Genomic DNA, 19,740 nt, shown 5'->3' with positions numbered 1-19,740 from the left:
CCTGACTGGTGATGAAATACGAAATCCAGCATAGTGATCTCGTTTGCTGTGTTGTATTGATGATAATGATGATAATAATAATAATAATAACGACGACAACAACAACACATCACACAATCCTAGGGGCTTAGGAAGTGTTTTACTTGTGATATTGACTTGCGGCTCACAACAATAGTAGGTGAAATAAAATACAAATCCAATATAAACTATATTAAAAACCCCATTATTATAAACAACTAACAATTCTAAAACCGTCATACCAATCTCATATGTTGATTCAGGAAAGGTAAGGGGAGAATCAATCCCCCCATGCTTGGCGGTATAGATGGGTCTTCAACATCTTACGGAAGGCAAGGAGGGTGGGGGCAATTCGAATCTCAGGGGAGAGTTAATTCCAGAGAGCCGGGGCCACCACAGAGAAGGCTCTTCCCCTGGTCCCCACCGGACAACATTGTTTAGTCGACGGGACCCGGAGAAGGCCAACTCTGTGGGACCTAATCGGCCGCTGAGATTTGTGCAGCAGAAGGTGGTCCCGTATGTATTCTGGTCCGATGCCATGTAGGGCTTTATAGGCCATTACCAACACTTTGAATTGTGACCGGAAACTGATCGGCAGCCAATGCAACCCTATACTATTTCTCTGAAATAGTATAGGGTTTCCTACCTGAGCTTCCAACTCCCTGATTCTCTTATATTAACCCCAGGAGAAACACCAGGTACCACGATGTGTTGGTTCAAGCAACAAGGACAGCCTCACTTCTCCCCCCCACACCATGTCATTTTAGAAGGTTTGACTCCATCCAAAGCACTTAATTGCTCCACACAAATTCTCCACGGCCTTTTGAGAAGTGCCAATTTGGCAGATACGCCACTTCCACAATGCTTGCCCAGCTGCGTCATTTGAGAATTTCTGGGGCATCCCCTGCCAGAGATATATTTGAGTTTGTGCTTGGTTCTCCTCTCGTGCAAATTATCCAGTAGCTCCCATATACAGGTAGCCCATCATTTACAACCATGTTAAGGCATAACGGCTCATTTTTTGGGGGGTGGGGGGAATGGAAAATGAAATGGTGGTAGGCCCAGGAGACAAAATTAGGTTTAGAGAAGGCAGCATTAGGTTAAAAACATATACCCAGAATTATTTGTTTGTTTGTTTGTTTAATTAGTTAGTTAGTTAGTTAGTTAATTATTCATTTATTCATTTATTTGTTTGTTTGTTTGTTTGTTCCTTCGTTTGTTCCTTCGTTCGTTCCTTCGTTCCTTCGTTCGTTCATTCATTGGACATTATTTGGACTTATACTAAGAGTTACATGTACAGAAATGATATAAAAATAATGATTTCAGAAAAGACGCCTACCATTTTAAAATGTAGGGGAACAGACCGATCCTTGAATAAAGCTCATCTGTCTGGAACCCACACCACATTTCGGACATAAACACTCTACAAAATGTCCAGAGATACTTTACCAGAAGAGCCCTCCACTCCTCCACTCGCAACAGTCTTCGGAGAGGGGCGGCATACAAATCTAAATAATAATAATAATAATAATAATAATAATAATAATAATAATAATAATAATAATAATAACAGAATACCCTACGCAACTAGATTTACGATCCTAGGTTTAGAAAGCTTAGAACAGGGATGGGCCCAGACCCAGAACGGCACAAAATGGAGTGCGATTCCAGTAAAAATTACTGGGTTTTTTGCAGCGCAGAAATGAAGCAACAAAGATGACAAAGGGAATAGAGGCTAAAACATATAAAGAACGGTTGCAGGAACTGGGCATGGCTAGTTTAATGAAAAGAAGGACCAGGGGAGACAGGATAGCAGTGTTCCAATATCTCACGGGTTGCCACAAAGAAGAGAGAGTCAAACTATTCATATGTTTTAGCCTCCAGTCCCCTAATAGAATAGAATAGAATAGAATTTTTATTGGCCAAGTGTGATTGGACACACAAGGAATTTGTCTTGGTGCAGATGCTCTCAGTGTACATAAAATAAAATATACATTTGTCAAGAATCATGTGGTACAACACTTAATGATTGTCATAGGGGTCAAATAAGCAATGAAGAAGCAATATTAATAAAAATCTTAGGATATAAGCAACAAGTTATAGTCATACAGTCAACATGGGAGGAAATGGGTGAAAGGAATGATGAGAAAAACTAGTAGAATAGAAGTGCAGATTTAGTAGAAAGTCTGACAGTGTTGAGGGAATTATTTGTTTAGCAGAGTGATGGCGTTCGGGGAAAAACTGTTCTTGTGTCTAGTTGTCTTGGTGTGCAGTGCTCTGTAGTGACGTTTTGAGGGTAGGAGTTGAAACAATCTGTGTCCAGGATGTGAGGGGTCAGTAAATATTTTACCCGCCCTCTTTTTGACTCGTGCAGTATACAGGTCCTCAATGGAAGGCAGATTGGCAGCAATTGTTTTTTCTGCAGTTCTGATTATCCTCTGAAGTCTGTGTCGGTCCTGTTGGGTTGCAGCACCAAACCAGACAGTGATAGAGGTGCAGATGACAGACTCAATGATTCCTCTGTAGAACTGAATCAGCAGCTCCTTGGGCAGTTTGAGCTTCCTGAGCTGGCGCAGAAAGAACATTCTTTGTTGTGCTTTTTTGATGATGTTTTTGATGTTAGGTGACCATTTTAGGTCTTGAGATATGATAGAACCTAGAAATTTGAAGGTCTCTACTGTTGATACTGTGTTGTCTAGTATTGTGAGAGGTGGAAGGGTGGAAGGGTTTCTCCTAAAGTCTACCACCATTTCTACGGTTTTGAGTGTGTTCAGTTCTAGATTGTTCTGGTCACACCACAAGGATAGTTGTTCAACTTCCCATCTGTATGCGGATTCATCATTGTCTCGAATGAGTCCGATCACTGTTGTATCATCTGCAAACTTCAGTAGTCAAACTATTCATATGTTTTAGCCTCCAGTCCCCTAATCCTCTTTGTCGCTCTTCTCTGCACTCTTTCTAGAGTCTCAACATCCTTTTTGCATTGTGGCAACCAAAACTGATTCCAGCATTCCAAGTGTGGCCTTACCAAGGCCTTATAAAGCGGTATTAACACTTCGCGTGATCTTGATTCTATCCCTCTGTTAATGCAGCCTAGAACTGTGTGGGCTTGTTGGGCAGCTGTTAACAGAGTTGTAGGCTGCATTACCAGAGGGATAGATTAAACAGAGCTCCTTGGATGAGCTTCTGCCATGGCCAGTTCCTTCTCTCTGGAACCGAGAAGCAAATGCAGCTGCTCGGGTTTAAAAGAGCTCCTAGCTTTGCTCGTGGGCCGATCTCCAGCCCGGTGAAATATCGTACAGGGAGTTCCTTCTCCGAGTGACACATTTCTGGAGCGTCTCCAGTTCACTCTCCAACATTTGCCCCCGTCTTCTGGCTGCCAGGAGAAGTGGCCACGAGACAGCAAAGACAAAGTATTCCGGCTTGAATTCGTGACATTCGCGGGGGGCGAAGTTGTCCGGGCGCCAAGCATTCTTCTGGAGCTAATGGACCTGGGCTGGCCCGCGGAAAACCTGGCTCGCAAACGAGCTAGCAGAAGAGGAAGCCGTTGCAGAGTTCCCGATTTGTGTGAGGGCCACCATCTTTGGCAGGAGTAGAGAGAGCTGGGGAAGAGTGGTGGAGCAGCTGAAATTGGATCCCTAGAATCTCTAAGTAGGATAAGCCTCGGTGAAACCCAGAGCTGCAATAGGCAACTTTTTAAGATCAGCGAGTATATAACAAGTTTGGTCAGCACGGCAGGGTCATTCTAACCAAAATAAGGTTCCGTGAGGTTAATTAGATAAGACCGTCATCATAGGGGTCTTTTTCAGAATCAGTCTAGAGATGGAAGGGACCTTATTTACTTATTTACTTATATACTTATTTACTTATTTATTTACTTAGTCCTCGGAGAGGGGCGGCATACAAATCTAATTTATTATTGTTGTTGTTGTTGTTATTATTATTATTATTATTATTATCTTATTTACGTATTTATTTATTTACGTATTTACTTATTTACTTAGTCCTCGGAGAGGGGTGGCATACAAATCTAATTAATAATAATAATTTGCCTACCTGGACTTCAGCAAAGCCTTTGATACGGTTCCACATAAAGAGCTGATAGATAAATTAGTGAAGATTGGACTTAATCCCTGGATAGTTCAATGGATTTGCAGCTGGCTGAAGTGTAGACATCAGAGAGTTATTGTTAACGGCGAGTATTCTGAGCAGAGTCAGGTTACAAGCGGTGTGCCACAAGGGTCTGTTCTGGCTCCTATTCTTTTTAATATGTTTGTGAGTGACATAGGGGAAGGTTTGGTAGGGAAGGTTTGCCTATTTGCCGATGACTCTAAAGTGTGCAATAGGGTTGATATTCCTGGAGGTGTCTGTAATATGGTAAATGATTTAGCTTTACTAGATAAATGGTCAAAGCAATGGAAACTGCAATTTAATGTTTCCAAATGTAAAATAATGCACTTGGGGAAAAGGAATCCTCAATCTGAGTATTGTATTGGCAGTTCTGTGTTAGCAAATACTTCAGAAGAAAAGGATTTAGGGGTAGTGATTTCTGACAGTCTCAAAATGGGTGAACAGTGCAGTCAGGCGGTAGGGAAAGCAAGTAGGATGCTTGGCTGCATAGCTAGAGGTATAACAAGCAGGAAGAGGGAGATTGTGATCCCGCTGTATAGAGCGCTGGTGAGACCCCATTTGGAATACTGTGTTCAGTTCTGGAGACCTCATCTACAAAAAGATATTGACAAAATTATTATTATTTACTTATTTACTTATTTACTTATATACTTATATACTTGTTTATTTATTTACGAGGATTGCACAGAAAATAATACATCACATTTTTTTCTTCAACGATTATTTATTGAACACAATGAAACTGAAATGTTTCTTCTACACTCTCTATTTTTCCACGTAATCTCCATCCCGTTCTATGGCCTTCCTCCAGCGAGACACAAGGGCGTTTATGCCCTGTCGGTACCACTCCTTGTTCTGGTCACGAAGCCATTTCTGCACTGTAATGGCCTCACACTCTGTGCCCTGCGACTAACCGTACTTCTGTCGACTGCAGATCCTCCATAAACTGTACACAAACGTTTGTGAACGTTCCCAACAGTTTCTTTCTCTGTAGTGAGAAATTCAATGACGACAGAGTGCTTGTAACGTACATCGCTTACAGAAGCCATTTCGAAACACTGCTGCAGCTACGCTCTCTGTCTGAAGAAACGCAAAATTTACACACGCACTCCTGACAATTCAAATGGAGCCAGGGTGGCACAGCAGGTAGAGTGCTGTACTGCAGGCCACTGAAGCTAACTGTAGATCTGTAGGTCAGCAGTTCAAATCTCATCACCGGCTCAAGGTTGACTCAGCCTTCCATCCTTCCGAGGTGGGTAAAATGAGGACCCGGATTATGGGGGCAATATGCTGGCTTGGTTAAAAAGTGCTATTGCTAACATGTTGTAAGCCACCCTGAGTCTAAGGAGAGGGGCCAGAAAAATAGAATAGATAGATAGATAGATAGATAGATAGATAGATAGATAGATAGATAGATAGATAGATAGATAAATAAATAGATAAATAGATAAATAGATAAATAGATAAATAGATAAATAGATAAACAAACGAACAAACAGACAGACAGATAAATAGATAAATAGATAAATAGATAAACAAACAAACAAACAAACAAATAAATAAATAAATAAATCTAAAGTTTTGCATTCCTACCATTACTGTAGGCTGAGAAAAAAAATGTGGTGTGTTACTTTCTGGCCGACCCTCGTACTTACTTACTTACTTACTTACTTACTTACTTACTTACTTACTTACTTACTTACTTACTTACTTACTTACTTTTTACTTACTTACTTATTTATTACTGGTTCTTGTATGCTGCCCAACTTTTGAAGGACTGGGCAGCTTCCAATGAGTAAAAAACAATACAGAAAAACAATATTAAAAACATTGATAAAAACCCAGCCACCATACAAGTTAGTCATGTGATTGTTAAGTTGACTTTGTTCGTCAAAAAGCCATCATATGACACTCCTCCCCGGACACTTGCAACCCATCATAAATATGAATCAGATGCCAAGCATCTGAAATTTGACCCCATAATTCTGGGGATGCTGCAATAGTTGTGCGCATGTGAAAAACATTCATAAGTCACTTTTTTTCAGTGCTGTTGTTAACTTTGAATAATGAACTGTTGTAAGGCAAGGACTACCTCTACAAACCAGTAAAGGTGCATCATAGGCTCTGAAAAATATTATATATATATATATATATATATATATATATATATATATATATATATATATATATATCCACCACACCTTTGGGAAAAATAGCATTTAGATTTATATACTGCTTCATAGTGCTTTACAGCCCCCTCTAAGCAGTTTACAGTTTATGTTGCCCCCAACCATCTGGGTCCTCATTTTACCAACCTCGGAAGGATGGAAGGCTGAGTCAACCTTGAGCCTACTGAGATTCGATCTGCCAAACTGCTGGCAGCCGGTGATCAGCAGAAGTAGTTTGCAGAACTGCACTCTAACCATTGCACCACCGAGGCTCTTTCATAATATGAAAGAAATGTGCCGTAGAATAAGTATCAATAATATTCAACACTGGATTCATATTTCTGCCACTCCCGCTTCGGAAAAATTGGAGCAAAGCATTCCACTTTACTTTAGGGAAGTAAAGGCTGTTTTACCCACTCTAGCTTAATTCAAAAAAACTTTGTTTCGCTGAGAATCAGCAATTTGGAGAGAAACGCTGCAACTTGAAAACTTCTTAAGATTGTCTAAGGCCCAATGTACATTCCTGTGAGATATAAATATCAATTTGATTAGCTAGCAGGTCTTGTCAGATACAGTGTCTCATCTCCTCGGTCATTTGAGCGATGACGTGGTCTGAGGGCTTCTGTAAAAGGCTCTGGGGTCTTAACTCAAGCCTATATAAGACGGGGGCTGAACTCCAGCAAAGACTGCAAGGGAAGAGATCTCCTTAGACCATTGTCTTGCCTCTTCGCCCTGCTTTGAAAAACAGCCTCAAGGTGAGTTGAAGACAGCCAAGAACCATTAATACGATTATTGTTATGATTATTATTATTATTATTATTATTATTATTGCTGTTGTTTTTTCACTCCAGAGCCAAGCCTTAGGATCTTAAGGAGCATGGGAGGAATTTGGCATCTCAAAAGACACAAAGCCAACTATTGTGTTTTGTTTTGGGCCAAAGATCCTGAAATTGAACAAGTTGGGAATTTGATATGGAAACTACCTTTGACCACTCAGTTGGACAGAGGGAGAGAGAGAAAGAGAAAGAAAGAGATAGAGAGAGAGCGCAAAATAGAGAAAGAAAGAGAAAGAGAGAGAAAGAGAGAGAAAGAGAAAGAGAGACAGAGAGAGAGCAAGAAAAAAGAAAGAGAAATAGAGACAATTAAGATAAAGAGAAATGAAAAGAAGGATAAAAGGAGAGATAGAGAAAGAAAGAAAGAAAGAAAGAAGGAAAGGAAGGAAGGACGGAAAGAAGGAAGGAAGGAAGGAAAGAAGAGAAAGAAACAGCAAAGAAAGCAAAAAAGGAAGAGACAGAGAAAGAGGCAAAGAAAGAAAGAAAGAAAGAAAGAAAGAAACAGCAAAGAAAGCAAAAAAGAAAAAGAGAGACAGAGAAAGAGGCAAAGAAAGAAAGAAAGAAAGAAAGAAAGGAAAGAAGAGAAAGAAACAGCAAAGAAAGCAAAAGAGAAAAAGAGAGACAGAGAAAGAGAGAAAGAAAGTTAAAGCAAAGTAGAGAGCTAAAGAAATGGAATTAAAGAGAGAGAAATGCTAGACAGAGAGAGAAAGAAAGGGAGAGAGAAAGAATAGGGAGGAAGAGATAGGCAGAGAGATTTTAGGAAAGACATCCCTTTCGCTAGTTTTTGGCTGTTTTTTATATCTTAATCTACCCTCTAACTCTATTTATAGAAATGCATTGGGAGGCTGCAAATTCTCTTTCTTGATTCTGCAAAAGTTCTTCCTTGCGAAGATTCCTGAGTTTTGCAAATCTCGTCTGAAAATATTATCAGTGTGCAATTTAATTCCAAACTCTTTCTCTTTTTTTTTAAACCTCCTCCCAGCTCTAGGATGGCATTCGCTGGAATATTGACCGATGCTGACATTGCAGCTGGCTTACAAAGCTGCCAAGGTAATTTCTATATTACATATGTACAGATGTTTTTTTTTTAAAAAAAAATAAGCATGTGTTGTCAAAAAAAAGGTATGGATTCAAATCTCGACATAAACTTTCCAACTTTCATCTTGATCCCACCATCACCGCTCCAAAATTCCCAAATGTCGTGGGTGGTTTTAGAAAAACAGCCATCTAGTATTTTTGCTGGAGGTTCTGAATGTTTTATAGTTTTAGAGGGAAAACAGCCATTCCTAAATTTAACATATTAAACCAGGCACACCTCTTTTTAACGTTAAAGAAACTGCAGATTACGCCAGTAAAAACCAGTCACTGTAAAACATTTTTGAGTTCTTTTCTGATCTTGGATCAGGAAATCTTGGTTTTTCTGCTCTTAAAACTCTTGACCGTAACATTTGGAATACATTTCATCATTTCACCTTCCTCTGTTCTTTGCTGGACTACAGTGCCCATCCTCCCCTGATGGGGCAGGGAGAATTGCCTGCCAAAATACCTGGAGCATTTTCATCGATTTTTGAAGTGCGATCCGCTGCAGCTGGACCGTTCGGATGAATTCCGTTGCATCCACAAAATCCCCTTTTAATGAAGCTGGGGTTGGGGGGAAAATCGGACATTATTTTAGGTCGTCCAAATGACCAATGAGCACCCAAAAAATACAGAAACTGAGGTTCAACTCTCCAAAAAGTAGGTGTAGCACAAAGTTCCTTTAAAAATACCGAGCAACAAAAATCTTTCCAATGTCCCTTTTAAATCCCAGAACCTGGACGCCTAAAATGATGTTCTGATTTGGCACAGTGGATGGAGGATTTTTCTAGGGGTTTAGATACCCGTCTGCCCACTTATGAACTCTGCCTAGTATTGAAAGGTGACCCCCCCCCCTTCCCAGGCATTCCTTCCTGTCTCTAAATATGGCCATGCAAAGCCCATGTAGAATTCGTACAAGAGGAGAGATGATGGTTTTCCTGTATGAGAAATTTATTTATTTTATTAGAGGTGAAAGGAACCCTGCAGGTCATCAAGTCCAACCCCCTGCTCAAGCAGGAAATCCTACAACTCCCCAACAGTCCAATCTCCTCTTGAAAGTGTCCAGAGTTGGGGTGTTCGCAACCTCCGCTGGCAGGCTGTTCCACTGACCGTCAGGAAGTTCTTCCTTATTTCCTGGTTGAATCTCTCCTTGGACAGCTTCCAACTGTTGCTCCTCGTCTGGACCCTCTGGTGCCCTGGAAAATAGTGTGACCCCCCTCCTCTCTGTGGCAACCCCTCAAATATCTTTATGCTGCTATCATGTCCCCACTGGTTCTCCTATCCATGCCCAGTTCCAGCAACCTCTCTTCGTATGTCTTGGTTTCCAGCCCCTTTAGCATTTTAGTTGCTCTTCTCTGCACCTTCTCAAGAGCTTCTATGCCTCTTTTAAAGTCTGTACCTTCTCAAGAACTTCTATGTCTGCACCTTCTCAAGAGCTTCTATGTCTCTTTTAAAGTCTGGTGACCAGAACTGGATGTAACACTCCAGGGGTGGTTTTATAGAGTGGTATTAATACCTCCCTAGTCTTGGAGTGTATCCCCCTGTTGATGCAGCTTAGGATTGTGTTGGCTTTTTTAGCCGCTGCTGCACATTGCTGGCTCGTATTTAGTTGGTGATCCACCAAGACTCCGAGATCCCTTTCACAGTCACTACTGCTAAGTGAGGTTCCTTCCAGCAACCAAACTCGTTCTGGAGGATCCGTTAGAACAGATTGTAGCAATGACATCAGGAGAGGTTGAACCAAGCCGTTTGATTGAAGCTTTTAGCTCAGCAGCTTCTTAAGGGACTGCATTCCCTCATTCCTCCTAAAGCTGCAGAGCTCAAAGGCTGGAAGCCTCTTGTGTTTGACACATTCTTCTCCCAAGAGAGGGGCAGTACAAAGACGCCGTCTGGGGGGCACGGAGGGCCTGTCCATCTTTCACCTCTGGAGTGTGTGGCTGCTCGAGGCTTTACACTGTCTGGAGTAGCTTCAGGAGATCAAAACATCTGAAGGAAGCCCTCCAGGGATGAGTGACAGGTATCCTGGAGCGGAGATGGCTCTCTCAAGATTCAGAGGTCCTCTCTAAGCATCTCCTAAGCGAATGTCTTTCAGCTATGGTGGATGTTAATTTTCATGCTTTGTGGGAAAGGAAGGGGAGGGAAGGGAAAGGAAGGGAAAGAAGGAAGGAAGAGGAAAGAGAGAGGGAGGGAAGGAAGGAAGGTGAAAGAGGGAGGGAGAGAATGAAGAGGGAAGGAAGGAAGAGGGAGGGAAGGAGGGAAGGAAGAGCAAAGAGGGAGGGAAGGAAGGAAGAGGAAAGAGAGAGGGAGGGAAGGAAGGAAGGAAGGGGAAAGAGGGAGGGAGAGAAGGAAGAGGGAAGGGAGGAAGAAGAAAAAGGGAGGGAGGGAAGGAAGGAAGAGGAAAGAGGGAGGGAAGGAAGGAGGAAGGAAGAGGAAAGAGAGAGGGAGGGAGGGAAGGAAGGAAGGGGAAAGAGGGAGGGAGAGAAGGAAGAGGGAAGGAAGGAAGAAAAAGGGAGAGAGGGAAGGAAGGAGGGAAGGAAGAGGAAAGAGGGAGGGAGGAAAGGAAGGAAGAGGAAAGAGAGAGGGAGGAAGGGAAGGAAGGGGAAAGAGGGAGGGAGAGAAGGAAGAGGGAAGGAAGGGAGAAGGAAGAGGGAGGGAGGGAAGGAAGGAGGGAAGGAAGAGGAAAGAGGGAGGGAAGGAAGGAAAGAATGAAGGAAGGAAAAGGAAAGAGGGAGGGAAGTAATTTATTTTTATCGTATTTGGGAATACGACGGAATTTATCGTACTTGGCAATGCGACAGAAGATTTATTAATATCCCAATTTCCAATAGAAAAAGTGAGAGGAGACACAAACAAATTCTAAATCCCTACAAAAACCCTGCAGGAAATATTAGCCGCCTACCGTAATTCATTAAACCCGTCCATCTGGGTTTCCTTGAAAAAGGAGTTTTTGATCTGAAACGAGACATTCTAGCTGCTTGAAACCCACCTGCAACCCTCCCCACCACCCCTGGGATTGATGCCAGAACATAGCTGGAGAGAATTTGAGTCCAGAACAGGCCACGCAAATGAAGGTCCAGGAAGTTCAGGGCACTTCTAGATTTAAAGTCAGCTCTTATTTGATCTGCTTTTTTTGGGCGGCTGATACTTAATCTGTCCTTAAACTTTTTTGGTCTCTAAGGGTAAAGTCAATTAAGGTCAGTGCCTCAAATGTCTTCTTCACCCCAACTGACATGGTTGGAGCAGCAAAAAAGTGATGCTGGATTGACTCAATTTACCACCATTTGTTTAGTGACTGCTCAGCGTTACAAGGGCGATAGGAAAAGTGAATTTATGATCAGCCTTTACTCACGTGATCAAAGCCCCTTCCAAGTTTATTAGAAACATAGAAACATAGAAGTCTGACGGCAGAAAAAGACCTCATGGTCCATCTAGTCTGCCCTTATACTATTTCCTGTATTTTATCTTAGGATGGATATATGTTTATCCCAGGCATGTTTAAATTCAGTTACTGTAGATTTATATACCACGTCTGCTGGAAGTTTGTTCCAAGCATCTACTACTCTTTCAGTAAAATAATATTTTCTCATGTTGCTTTTGATCTTTCCCCCAACTAACTTCAGATTGTGTCCCCTTGTTCTTGTGTTCACTTTCCTATTAAAAACACTTCCCTCCTGAACCTTATTTAACCCTTTAACATATTTAAATGTTTCGATCATGTCCCCCCTTTTCCTTCTGTCCTCCAGACTATACAGATTGAGTTAATTCAGTCTTTCCTGATACGTTTTATGCTTAAGACCTTCCACCATTCTTGTAGCCCGTCTTTGGACCCGTTCAATTTTGTCAATATCTTTTTGTAGGTGAGGTCTGAACACAGTATTCCAAATGTGGTCTCACCAGCATTCTATATAGCGGGATCATAATCTCCCTCTTCCTGCTTGTTATACCTCTAGCTATGCAGCCAAGCATCCTACTTGCTTTCCCTACTGCCTGACTGCACTGTTCACCCATTTTGAGACTGTCAGAAATCACTATCCCTAAATCCTTTTCTTCTGAAGTATTTGCTAACACAGAACTGCCAATGCAATACTCAGATTGAGGATTCCTTTTCCCCAAGTGCATTATTTTACATTTGGAAAATTAAACTGCAGTTTCCATTGCTTTGACCATTTATCTAGTAAAGCTAAATCATTTACCATATTACAGACGCCTCCAGGAATATCTGTTATTCTATTATTCTGGGTCAACCTATTTTCCAAACCACTGGGAGGCAAAGGCAAGAAGCAATGGGTGGAGACTCATCAAGGAGAGAACCAACCTAGAACTAAGGAGAATTCTATTCTATTATTCTGGGTCAACCAGAAGAAAGCACGTCAAGGTAGAACAAGAAGCAATGGGTGAAAACTAATCAGGGAGAGAAGCAACCTAGAACTAAGGAGAAATTTCCTGACAGTGAAGACAATTAACCAATGGACTGACTCTGCCTTAAGGAATTGTGGATGCTCCATCACTGGAGACTTTCAAAAAAGAGGCTGGAGAACCATTTCTCCAGAGTGATCTACGAGAGGGAGTCAGCAACCCATGGCTCGGAGCCGCATGTGGCTCTTTTATCCCTCTGCTGCGGCTCCCTGTCGCTCAAAATATGTATCACAAGTGCCAATGTGCGACCTCCACCGATGCGCAATTGATTAAGCTTTTTTGACCCCCGGTAGGCCAACAATGGATAAATCCAAGAAAAGAAAAGTTTCTAAAGGACTGTTGAGCGTGGATATTCTGCTCTGACAGGGTTTTTTTTAGGATTTGGGGTTTTATGGTTGGGTTTATAATTGTTGTACTGGTTTTGTTCTGTAAGCCGCCCCGATTCCCTTGGAGAAGGGAGGGCCTAGAAATTTGATTAAATAAACAGACAAATAGATGATAGATAGATAGATAGATAGATAGATAGATAGATAGATAGATAGATAGATAGATAGATAGATAGATAGATAGATCGAGGGGCAGGCAGGCAGAAAAACAAACAGATAGATAGACAGACAAACGGACGGTCAGACAAACAGACAATCGCATGGATGGACAGACAGAGAGAGAGAGAGAGAGCATGGGAGAGAGAGAGACAGACAGACAGACTGAAAAACAGACAGACAGGCAAATGGACAGTCAGACAGACAAGCGCATGGATGGACAGACAGACGGACAGACAGATAGAGAGCGTGCGTACGTGAGAGAGACAGACAGACAGATAGACAGACAGAAAGAAAAGCAAACAGACAGACAGACAAATGGATGGACGGACGGACAGATAGACAGATAAACAAACAAACAAACAAACCAGAACCTTTAATTCAACTATATAGAATAGAATAGAATAGAATAGAATAGAACAGAATAGAATTTTATTGGCCGTGTGATTGGACACACCAGGAATTTGTCTTGGTGCATATGCTCTCAGCGTACATAAAATAAAATATACACTTGTCAAGAATCATGTGGTACGACACTTAATGATTGTCATAGGGGTCAAATAAGCAAGGAAGAAGCAATATTAATAAAAATCTTAGGATATTAGCAACAAGTTACAGTCATACAGTCAACATGGGAGGAAATGGGTGATAGGAATGATGAGAAATATATGCTAGTTTTGTGGCTGCTCAGGAAATAGTTAGACACGGGAAGAGTTTTGTGGCTCCAAGATCCTTTTCCAACTCTGTTATTTTGTCTTCTTTGTTTTCTCTTCCTCTTTTTCTCTTTTAATTTCCTTTCCCACAGCTGCCGATTCCTTCAGCTGCAAGACATTCTTTGCCAAATCTGGTTTGCACTGCAAATCCAGGGATCAGCTATCAAAAGTATTTGGAGTTCTCGATCAGGATAAGAGTGGATACATTGAGGAAGATGAGCTGAAGTGAGTGAAACTTTGGAAACGACCCTTGATCCACCATTAAGGTCCCCAAAATGGCCCTTTGTCAAATACAAACGCATAATTCTTTGTGCAACCCATCCTCTCTTAACGACCGCTCACTGAGTGATGGACATTATGATGGACACGCCAAAAGAGACTTACAATCCAGATTCGAAATTGTGACATCTCCGCTGTAGCCAAAAGGTCACAAACTAGTCCATATTTATCTATTTATCTATTTATCATCTATTTATCTATTTATCATCTATTTATCTATTTGCTTATTTACTTACTTATTTATTTGTTTATTTACTTACTTACTGATTGATTGGTTGGTTGATTTGTTTGTTTAGTGATTGATTGATTGATTGATTGATTTGATTTGATATGATTTGATTTATATGTCGCCCCTCTCCGAGGACTATTTATCTATTTATCATCTATTTATCTATTTATTTATTTGCTTATTTACTTATTTATTTATTTGTTTATTTACTTACTTACTGATTGATTGATTGATTGATTGATTGATTTGTTTGTTTAGTGATTGATTTGATTGATTGATTTGATTTATATGTCGCCCCTCTCCGAGGACTCGGGGCGGCTTACAACATATAAAAAACAGTAACAATATCTTAAATCCAATATTAATATAAATTAACTAGTCTAAAAGACAAATTTGTTAAAAATCAAGATGCTGACTCTGTAAACAACTTAGAGAGGTCTGTAAAACACTGTGAAACTATACTGTATATATATATGTCTAAGCTACTGCTGATTAGCTGTGGCGATGCAGTGGTTAGAATGCAAATAATAATAATAATCATAATTTATTGGATTTGTATGCCGCCCCTCTCCGTAGACTCGAAGCAAAGGTTCAGGCTGACTCTGCCCACTGCCACGAGTTCAATTCTGGCTGGTTCAAGGTTGACTCAGCCTTCCATCCTTCTGAGGTCGATAAAATGTGGACCCAGATTAATAATAACAATTTATTAGATTTGTATGGCGCCCCTTTCCGAAGATTGTTGGGGGTGAGAGGCTGACTCTGTAAACCACTTAGGGAGGGCTGTCAAACACTGTGAAACGGTATATAAGTCTCTTATCTGTTCATTAGGAACTTTCTGCAGAACTTTGATTCGAAAGCCAGAGCCTTGACTGATAAGGAGACTATGGAGTTTCTGAAAGCAGGTGACACCGATGGAGATGGCAAAATTGGCGTGGACGGTAAGAAAAACTTCATTGATTCCCCCCCTCCTCTGATGTCCAGCCTGATGGGCCATAAATAGTTAAAATATTAAATTCGGCTATTTAAAATTTAAAAATTATAAGGCAGGGGAAACAGACAGTGGAGGGAAAAGGGTCGTTGCCACAAGGATGTATATATAGGGAGGTAAACGTTACGCCTGCTTTCTTGATATGGAGACAATCCCTGGAATTAATTCCTAAGGCAATATAATAAATTGATAGTTATATTAATAAACAAAACAAGTTAATGACTTGAAATGGATAGGAGCTATGTTTTCTTTAGCATCTGCTATCCATGATAATCTAGAAACCCATTATCTATGGAGTTGAGGATTCAAAATACTGTAATATAATCTTCCCTTCCCTTCTCTTCCCTTTCTCCTTTCCCTTTCTTTCCTTCCCTTTCTCCTTCCCTTTTCTTTCCTTCCCTTTCTCCTTTCCTTTTCTTTCCTTCCCTTTCTCCTTTCCTTTTCTTTCCTTCCTCCTTCCCTTTTCTTCCCTTCCCTTTCTCCTTTCCCTTTCTTTCCTTCCCTTTCTCCTTTCCTTTTCTTTCCTTCCCTTTCTCCTTTCCTTTTCTTTCCTTCCCTTTCTCCTTTCCTTCTCTTTCCTTCCCTTTCTCCTTTCCTTCTCTTTCCTTCCCTTTCTCCTTCCCTTTTCTTTCCTTCCCTTTCTCCTTTCCTTTTCTTTCCTTCCCTTTCTCCTTTCCTTTTCTTTCCTTCCCTTTCTCCTTTCCTTTTCTGTCCTTCCCTTTCTCCTTCCCTTTCTCCTTTCCTTCCCTTCCCTTTCTCCTTCCCTTTCTCCTTCCCTTTTCTTTCCTTCCCTTTCTCCTTTCCTTTCTTTTCCTTCCCTTTCTCCTTTCCTTTTCTTTCCTTTCCTTCCTCCTTCCCTTTTCTTCCCTTCCCTTTCTCCTTCCCTTTCTCCTTTCCTTTCCTTTCCTTCCCTTTCTCCTTTCCTTTCCTTTTCTTTCCTTCCCTTTCTCCTTCCCTTTCTCCTTCCCTTTCCTTTCCTTCCCTTTCTCCTTTTCTTTTCTTCTCTTCCCTTTCTCCTTTCCTTTTCTTTCCTTCCTCCTTCCCTTTCTCCTTTCCTTTTCTTTCCTTCCCTTTCTCCTTTCCTTTTCTTTCCTTCCCTTTCTCCTTTCCTTTTCTTTCCTTCCCTTTCTCCTTTCCTTTTCTTTCCTTCCCTTTCTCCTTTCCTTTTCTTTCCTTCCCTTTCTCCTTTCCTTTTCTTTCCTTCCCTTTCTCCTTTCCTTTTCTTTCCTTCCCTTTCTCCTTTCCTTTTCTTTCCTTCCCTTTCTCCTTTCCTTTTCTTTCCTTCCCTTTCTCCTTTCCTTTTCTTTCCTTCCCTTTCTCCTTTCCTTTTCTGTCCTTCCCTTTCTCATTCCCTTTCTCCTTTCCTTCCCTTCCCTTTCTCCTTCCCTTTCTCCTTCCCTTTTCTTTCCTTCCCTTTCTCCTTTCCTTTCTTTTCCTTCCCTTTCTCCTTTCCTTTTCTTTCCTTTCCTTCCTCCTTCCCTTTTCTTCCCTTCCCTTTCTCCTTCCCTTTCTCCTTTCCTTTCCTTTCCTTCCCTTTCTCCTTTCCTTTCCTTTTCTTTCCTTCCCTTTCTCCTTTCCTTTTCTTTCCTTCCCTTTCTCCTTCCCTTTCCTTTTCTTTCCTTCCCTTTCTCCTTCCCTTTCTCCTTCCCTTTCCTTTCCTTTCTCCTTTTCTTTTCTTCTCTTCCCTTTCTCCTTTCCTTTTCTTTCCTTCCTCCTTCCCTTTCTCCTTTCCTTTTCTTTCCTTCCCTTTCTCCTTTCCTTTTCTTTCCTTCCCTTTCTCCTTTCCTTTCCTTCCTCCTTTCCTTCCTCCTTTCCTTCCTCCTTTTCTTTCCTTTCCTTTCTCCTTTCCTTTCCTCCCCTTCCCCCTGCCTTCTCCCTTCTTCATTTTTCCTTTTCTTTTCCAGAGTTTGTCGCCCTGGTTACAAAGGGTTAAAAGCGATTCAAGGGAAGACCAAGCCAATTGTATTGTACAACATCCTTTCTTATTGCAAGTCAACTATTTATTTATACATTTTATACAGCGAAACGGCATTGACAGTGGCCAGCAAGATGTTTCTTACTATTCGGGAACTGTGTTAACTCCCGACGCTCCGTTCGACCTTCATTATTGTCTATTGTTGTAAAATTCATAATTAAAAGGGCTCTCTACATCAAAAGCAGCACAAAGTCAGAGCCCAAGAGAAAAACAAGACTGGATATTTCCTTTTGTCGGTGGGGTTTATTAAGACGATGTGGTGAGGGCTAAGAAATGGCATCACGAGTTAACTAAGCGACCGTCTTTATTTCTTTTTATTTATTTATTTTGTCCAATGCACAATGAGGGTTTTAGTGGGTATATATATACATACACATAGTAAAATACATGATGAAGGTTATAGAGGAGATACTCATAGTAAAATATATCTAGGAAAGAAGAGAAGAGAAGATATAGTAATAGAACATATCAATGAAAGAATAGAAGAAGAGATATAGGAATAGAAGAAAGGTATAGGAGATAATAATAATAATAATAATAATAATAATAATAATAATAATTTATTAGATTTGTATGCCGACCCTCTCCGAAGACTCAAGGCGGCTCACAACAACGATAAAAACAATATTATGCTGGAACAAATCTAATATTAAAAAAAACTAAAAACCCTATCATAATTAAAAACCAAGCAGCACATACATACCAAACATAAATTATAATAAGCCTGGGGGAAAGGTGTCTCAAATCCCCCATGCCTGGCGGTATAGGTGGGTCTTAAGTAGTTTACAGAAGACAAGGAGGGTGGGAGCAGTTCTAATCTCCGGGGGGAGTTGATTCCAGAGGGCCGGGGCCGCCACAGAGAAGGCTCTTCCCCTGGGGCCTGCCAGACGACATTGTTTAGTTGACAGGACCCAGAGAAGATATAGGAGAGCAATAGGACAGAGGACAGAAGGCCCTCTAGTGCACTTGTACTCGCCCCTTACGGACCTTGAAATAGCCTTCCTATATATGACATCATATATAGCCTTATATATGACATATATATAAAACCTTGAAATAGCCTTCCTATATATGACATCATATTGGAAAAACAGTTACAATGAGAAGGTTTAAACTGGTCTTTGCCTTACCTAACCAGGTTCACAAACCCCCTTACTAGTCATACCCCGTGGAATTGTCCGTTCATCCATATAAAGTGACTTCATCATTCACAGATTTTGAGCCTGTTTCTTTGCCCAGATGCAATTGCCACGGTAACACTTCTGTCCTTGCTTGGTTTCAATCCATCCTTCTCAACTTTGGCTCAACTTTAAAATGGGAAGACTTCAACTTCTAGAATTTCCCAGGCCAGCGTGCCGGCTTGGGAAACGGTGGGAAATGGAGTCTGCACAAAGTTTATCTATCTATCTATCTATCTATCTATCTATCTATCTATCTATCTATCTATCTATCCATCTATTGGATTTGTATGCCGACCCTCTCTGTGGACTCGGGGCGGCTAACAACAGTGATAAAAACAATATGTAGCAATCCAATAATAAAACAACTAAAAACCCTTATTATAAAAACCAGACATACATACTGACATACCATGCATAAACTGTAGAGGCCCAGGGGGAAAGAATATCTCAGTTCCCCCATGCCTGACGGCAGAGGTGGGTTTTAAGGAGTTTACGAAAGGCGAGGAGGGTGGGGGCAATTCTGATCTCTGAAGGGAGTTGGTTCCAGAGGGCTGGGGCTGCCACAGAGAAGGCCCTTCCCCTGGGCCCCGCCAAACGACATTGTTTAGTTGACGGGACCCGGAGAAGGCCTACTCTGTGGGACCTAATCGGTCGCTGGGATTCGTGCGGCAGAAGGCAGTCACGGAGATAATCTGGTCCGATGCCATGAAGGGCTTTATAGGTCATAACCAACACTTTGAATTGTGACCGGAAACTGATCAGCAACCAATGCAGACTGCGGAGTGTTCGTGTGACATGGGCATAACTGGGGAAGCCCATGATTGCTCTCGCAGCTGCATTCTGCACGATCTGGAGTTTCCTAACACTTTTCAAAGGTAGCCCCATGTAGAGAGCGTTACAGTAGTCGAGCCTCGAGGTGATGAGGGCATGAGTGACTGTGAGCACTGACTCCCGGTCCAGATAGGGCCGCAACTGGTGCACCAGGTGAACCTGGGCAAACGCCCCCCTCGCCACAACTGAAAGATGTTTCTCTAATGTGAGCTGTGGGTCCAGGAGGACGCCCAAATTGCAGACCCTCTCTGAGGGGTTTAGTAATCCCCCCCCCCAGGGTTATGGATGGACAGATGGAATTGTCCTTGGGAGGCAAAACCCACAGCCACTCCGTCTTATCCGGGTTGAGTTTGAGTCTG

General features: G+C 41.5%; 1 protein-coding gene across 1 annotated transcript; it reads left to right on the top strand.

Annotated features, from left to right (window-relative positions):
• The first annotated feature begins 8,137 nt into the window (after positions 1-8,137).
• Positions 8,138-17,527, top strand: LOC139172677 (parvalbumin beta). The gene is made up of 4 exons (XM_070761912.1): positions 8,138-8,200; positions 13,991-14,123; positions 15,235-15,344; positions 17,299-17,527. The coding sequence occupies exons 1-4, from the start codon at positions 8,140-8,142 to the stop codon at positions 17,325-17,327; spliced, it is 333 nt and encodes a 110-aa protein (XP_070618013.1). The 5' UTR covers positions 8,138-8,139; the 3' UTR covers positions 17,328-17,527.
• Positions 17,528-19,740: the final 2,213 nt, after the last annotated feature.

This window comes from Erythrolamprus reginae, chromosome 9, assembly GCF_031021105.1.
Source record: "Erythrolamprus reginae isolate rEryReg1 chromosome 9, rEryReg1.hap1, whole genome shotgun sequence".
Classification (NCBI taxonomy): Eukaryota; Metazoa; Chordata; class Lepidosauria; order Squamata; family Dipsadidae; genus Erythrolamprus; species Erythrolamprus reginae.
Note: the sequence above shows the minus strand (reverse complement) of the source record. Positions and strands in the feature narration are given on the sequence as shown.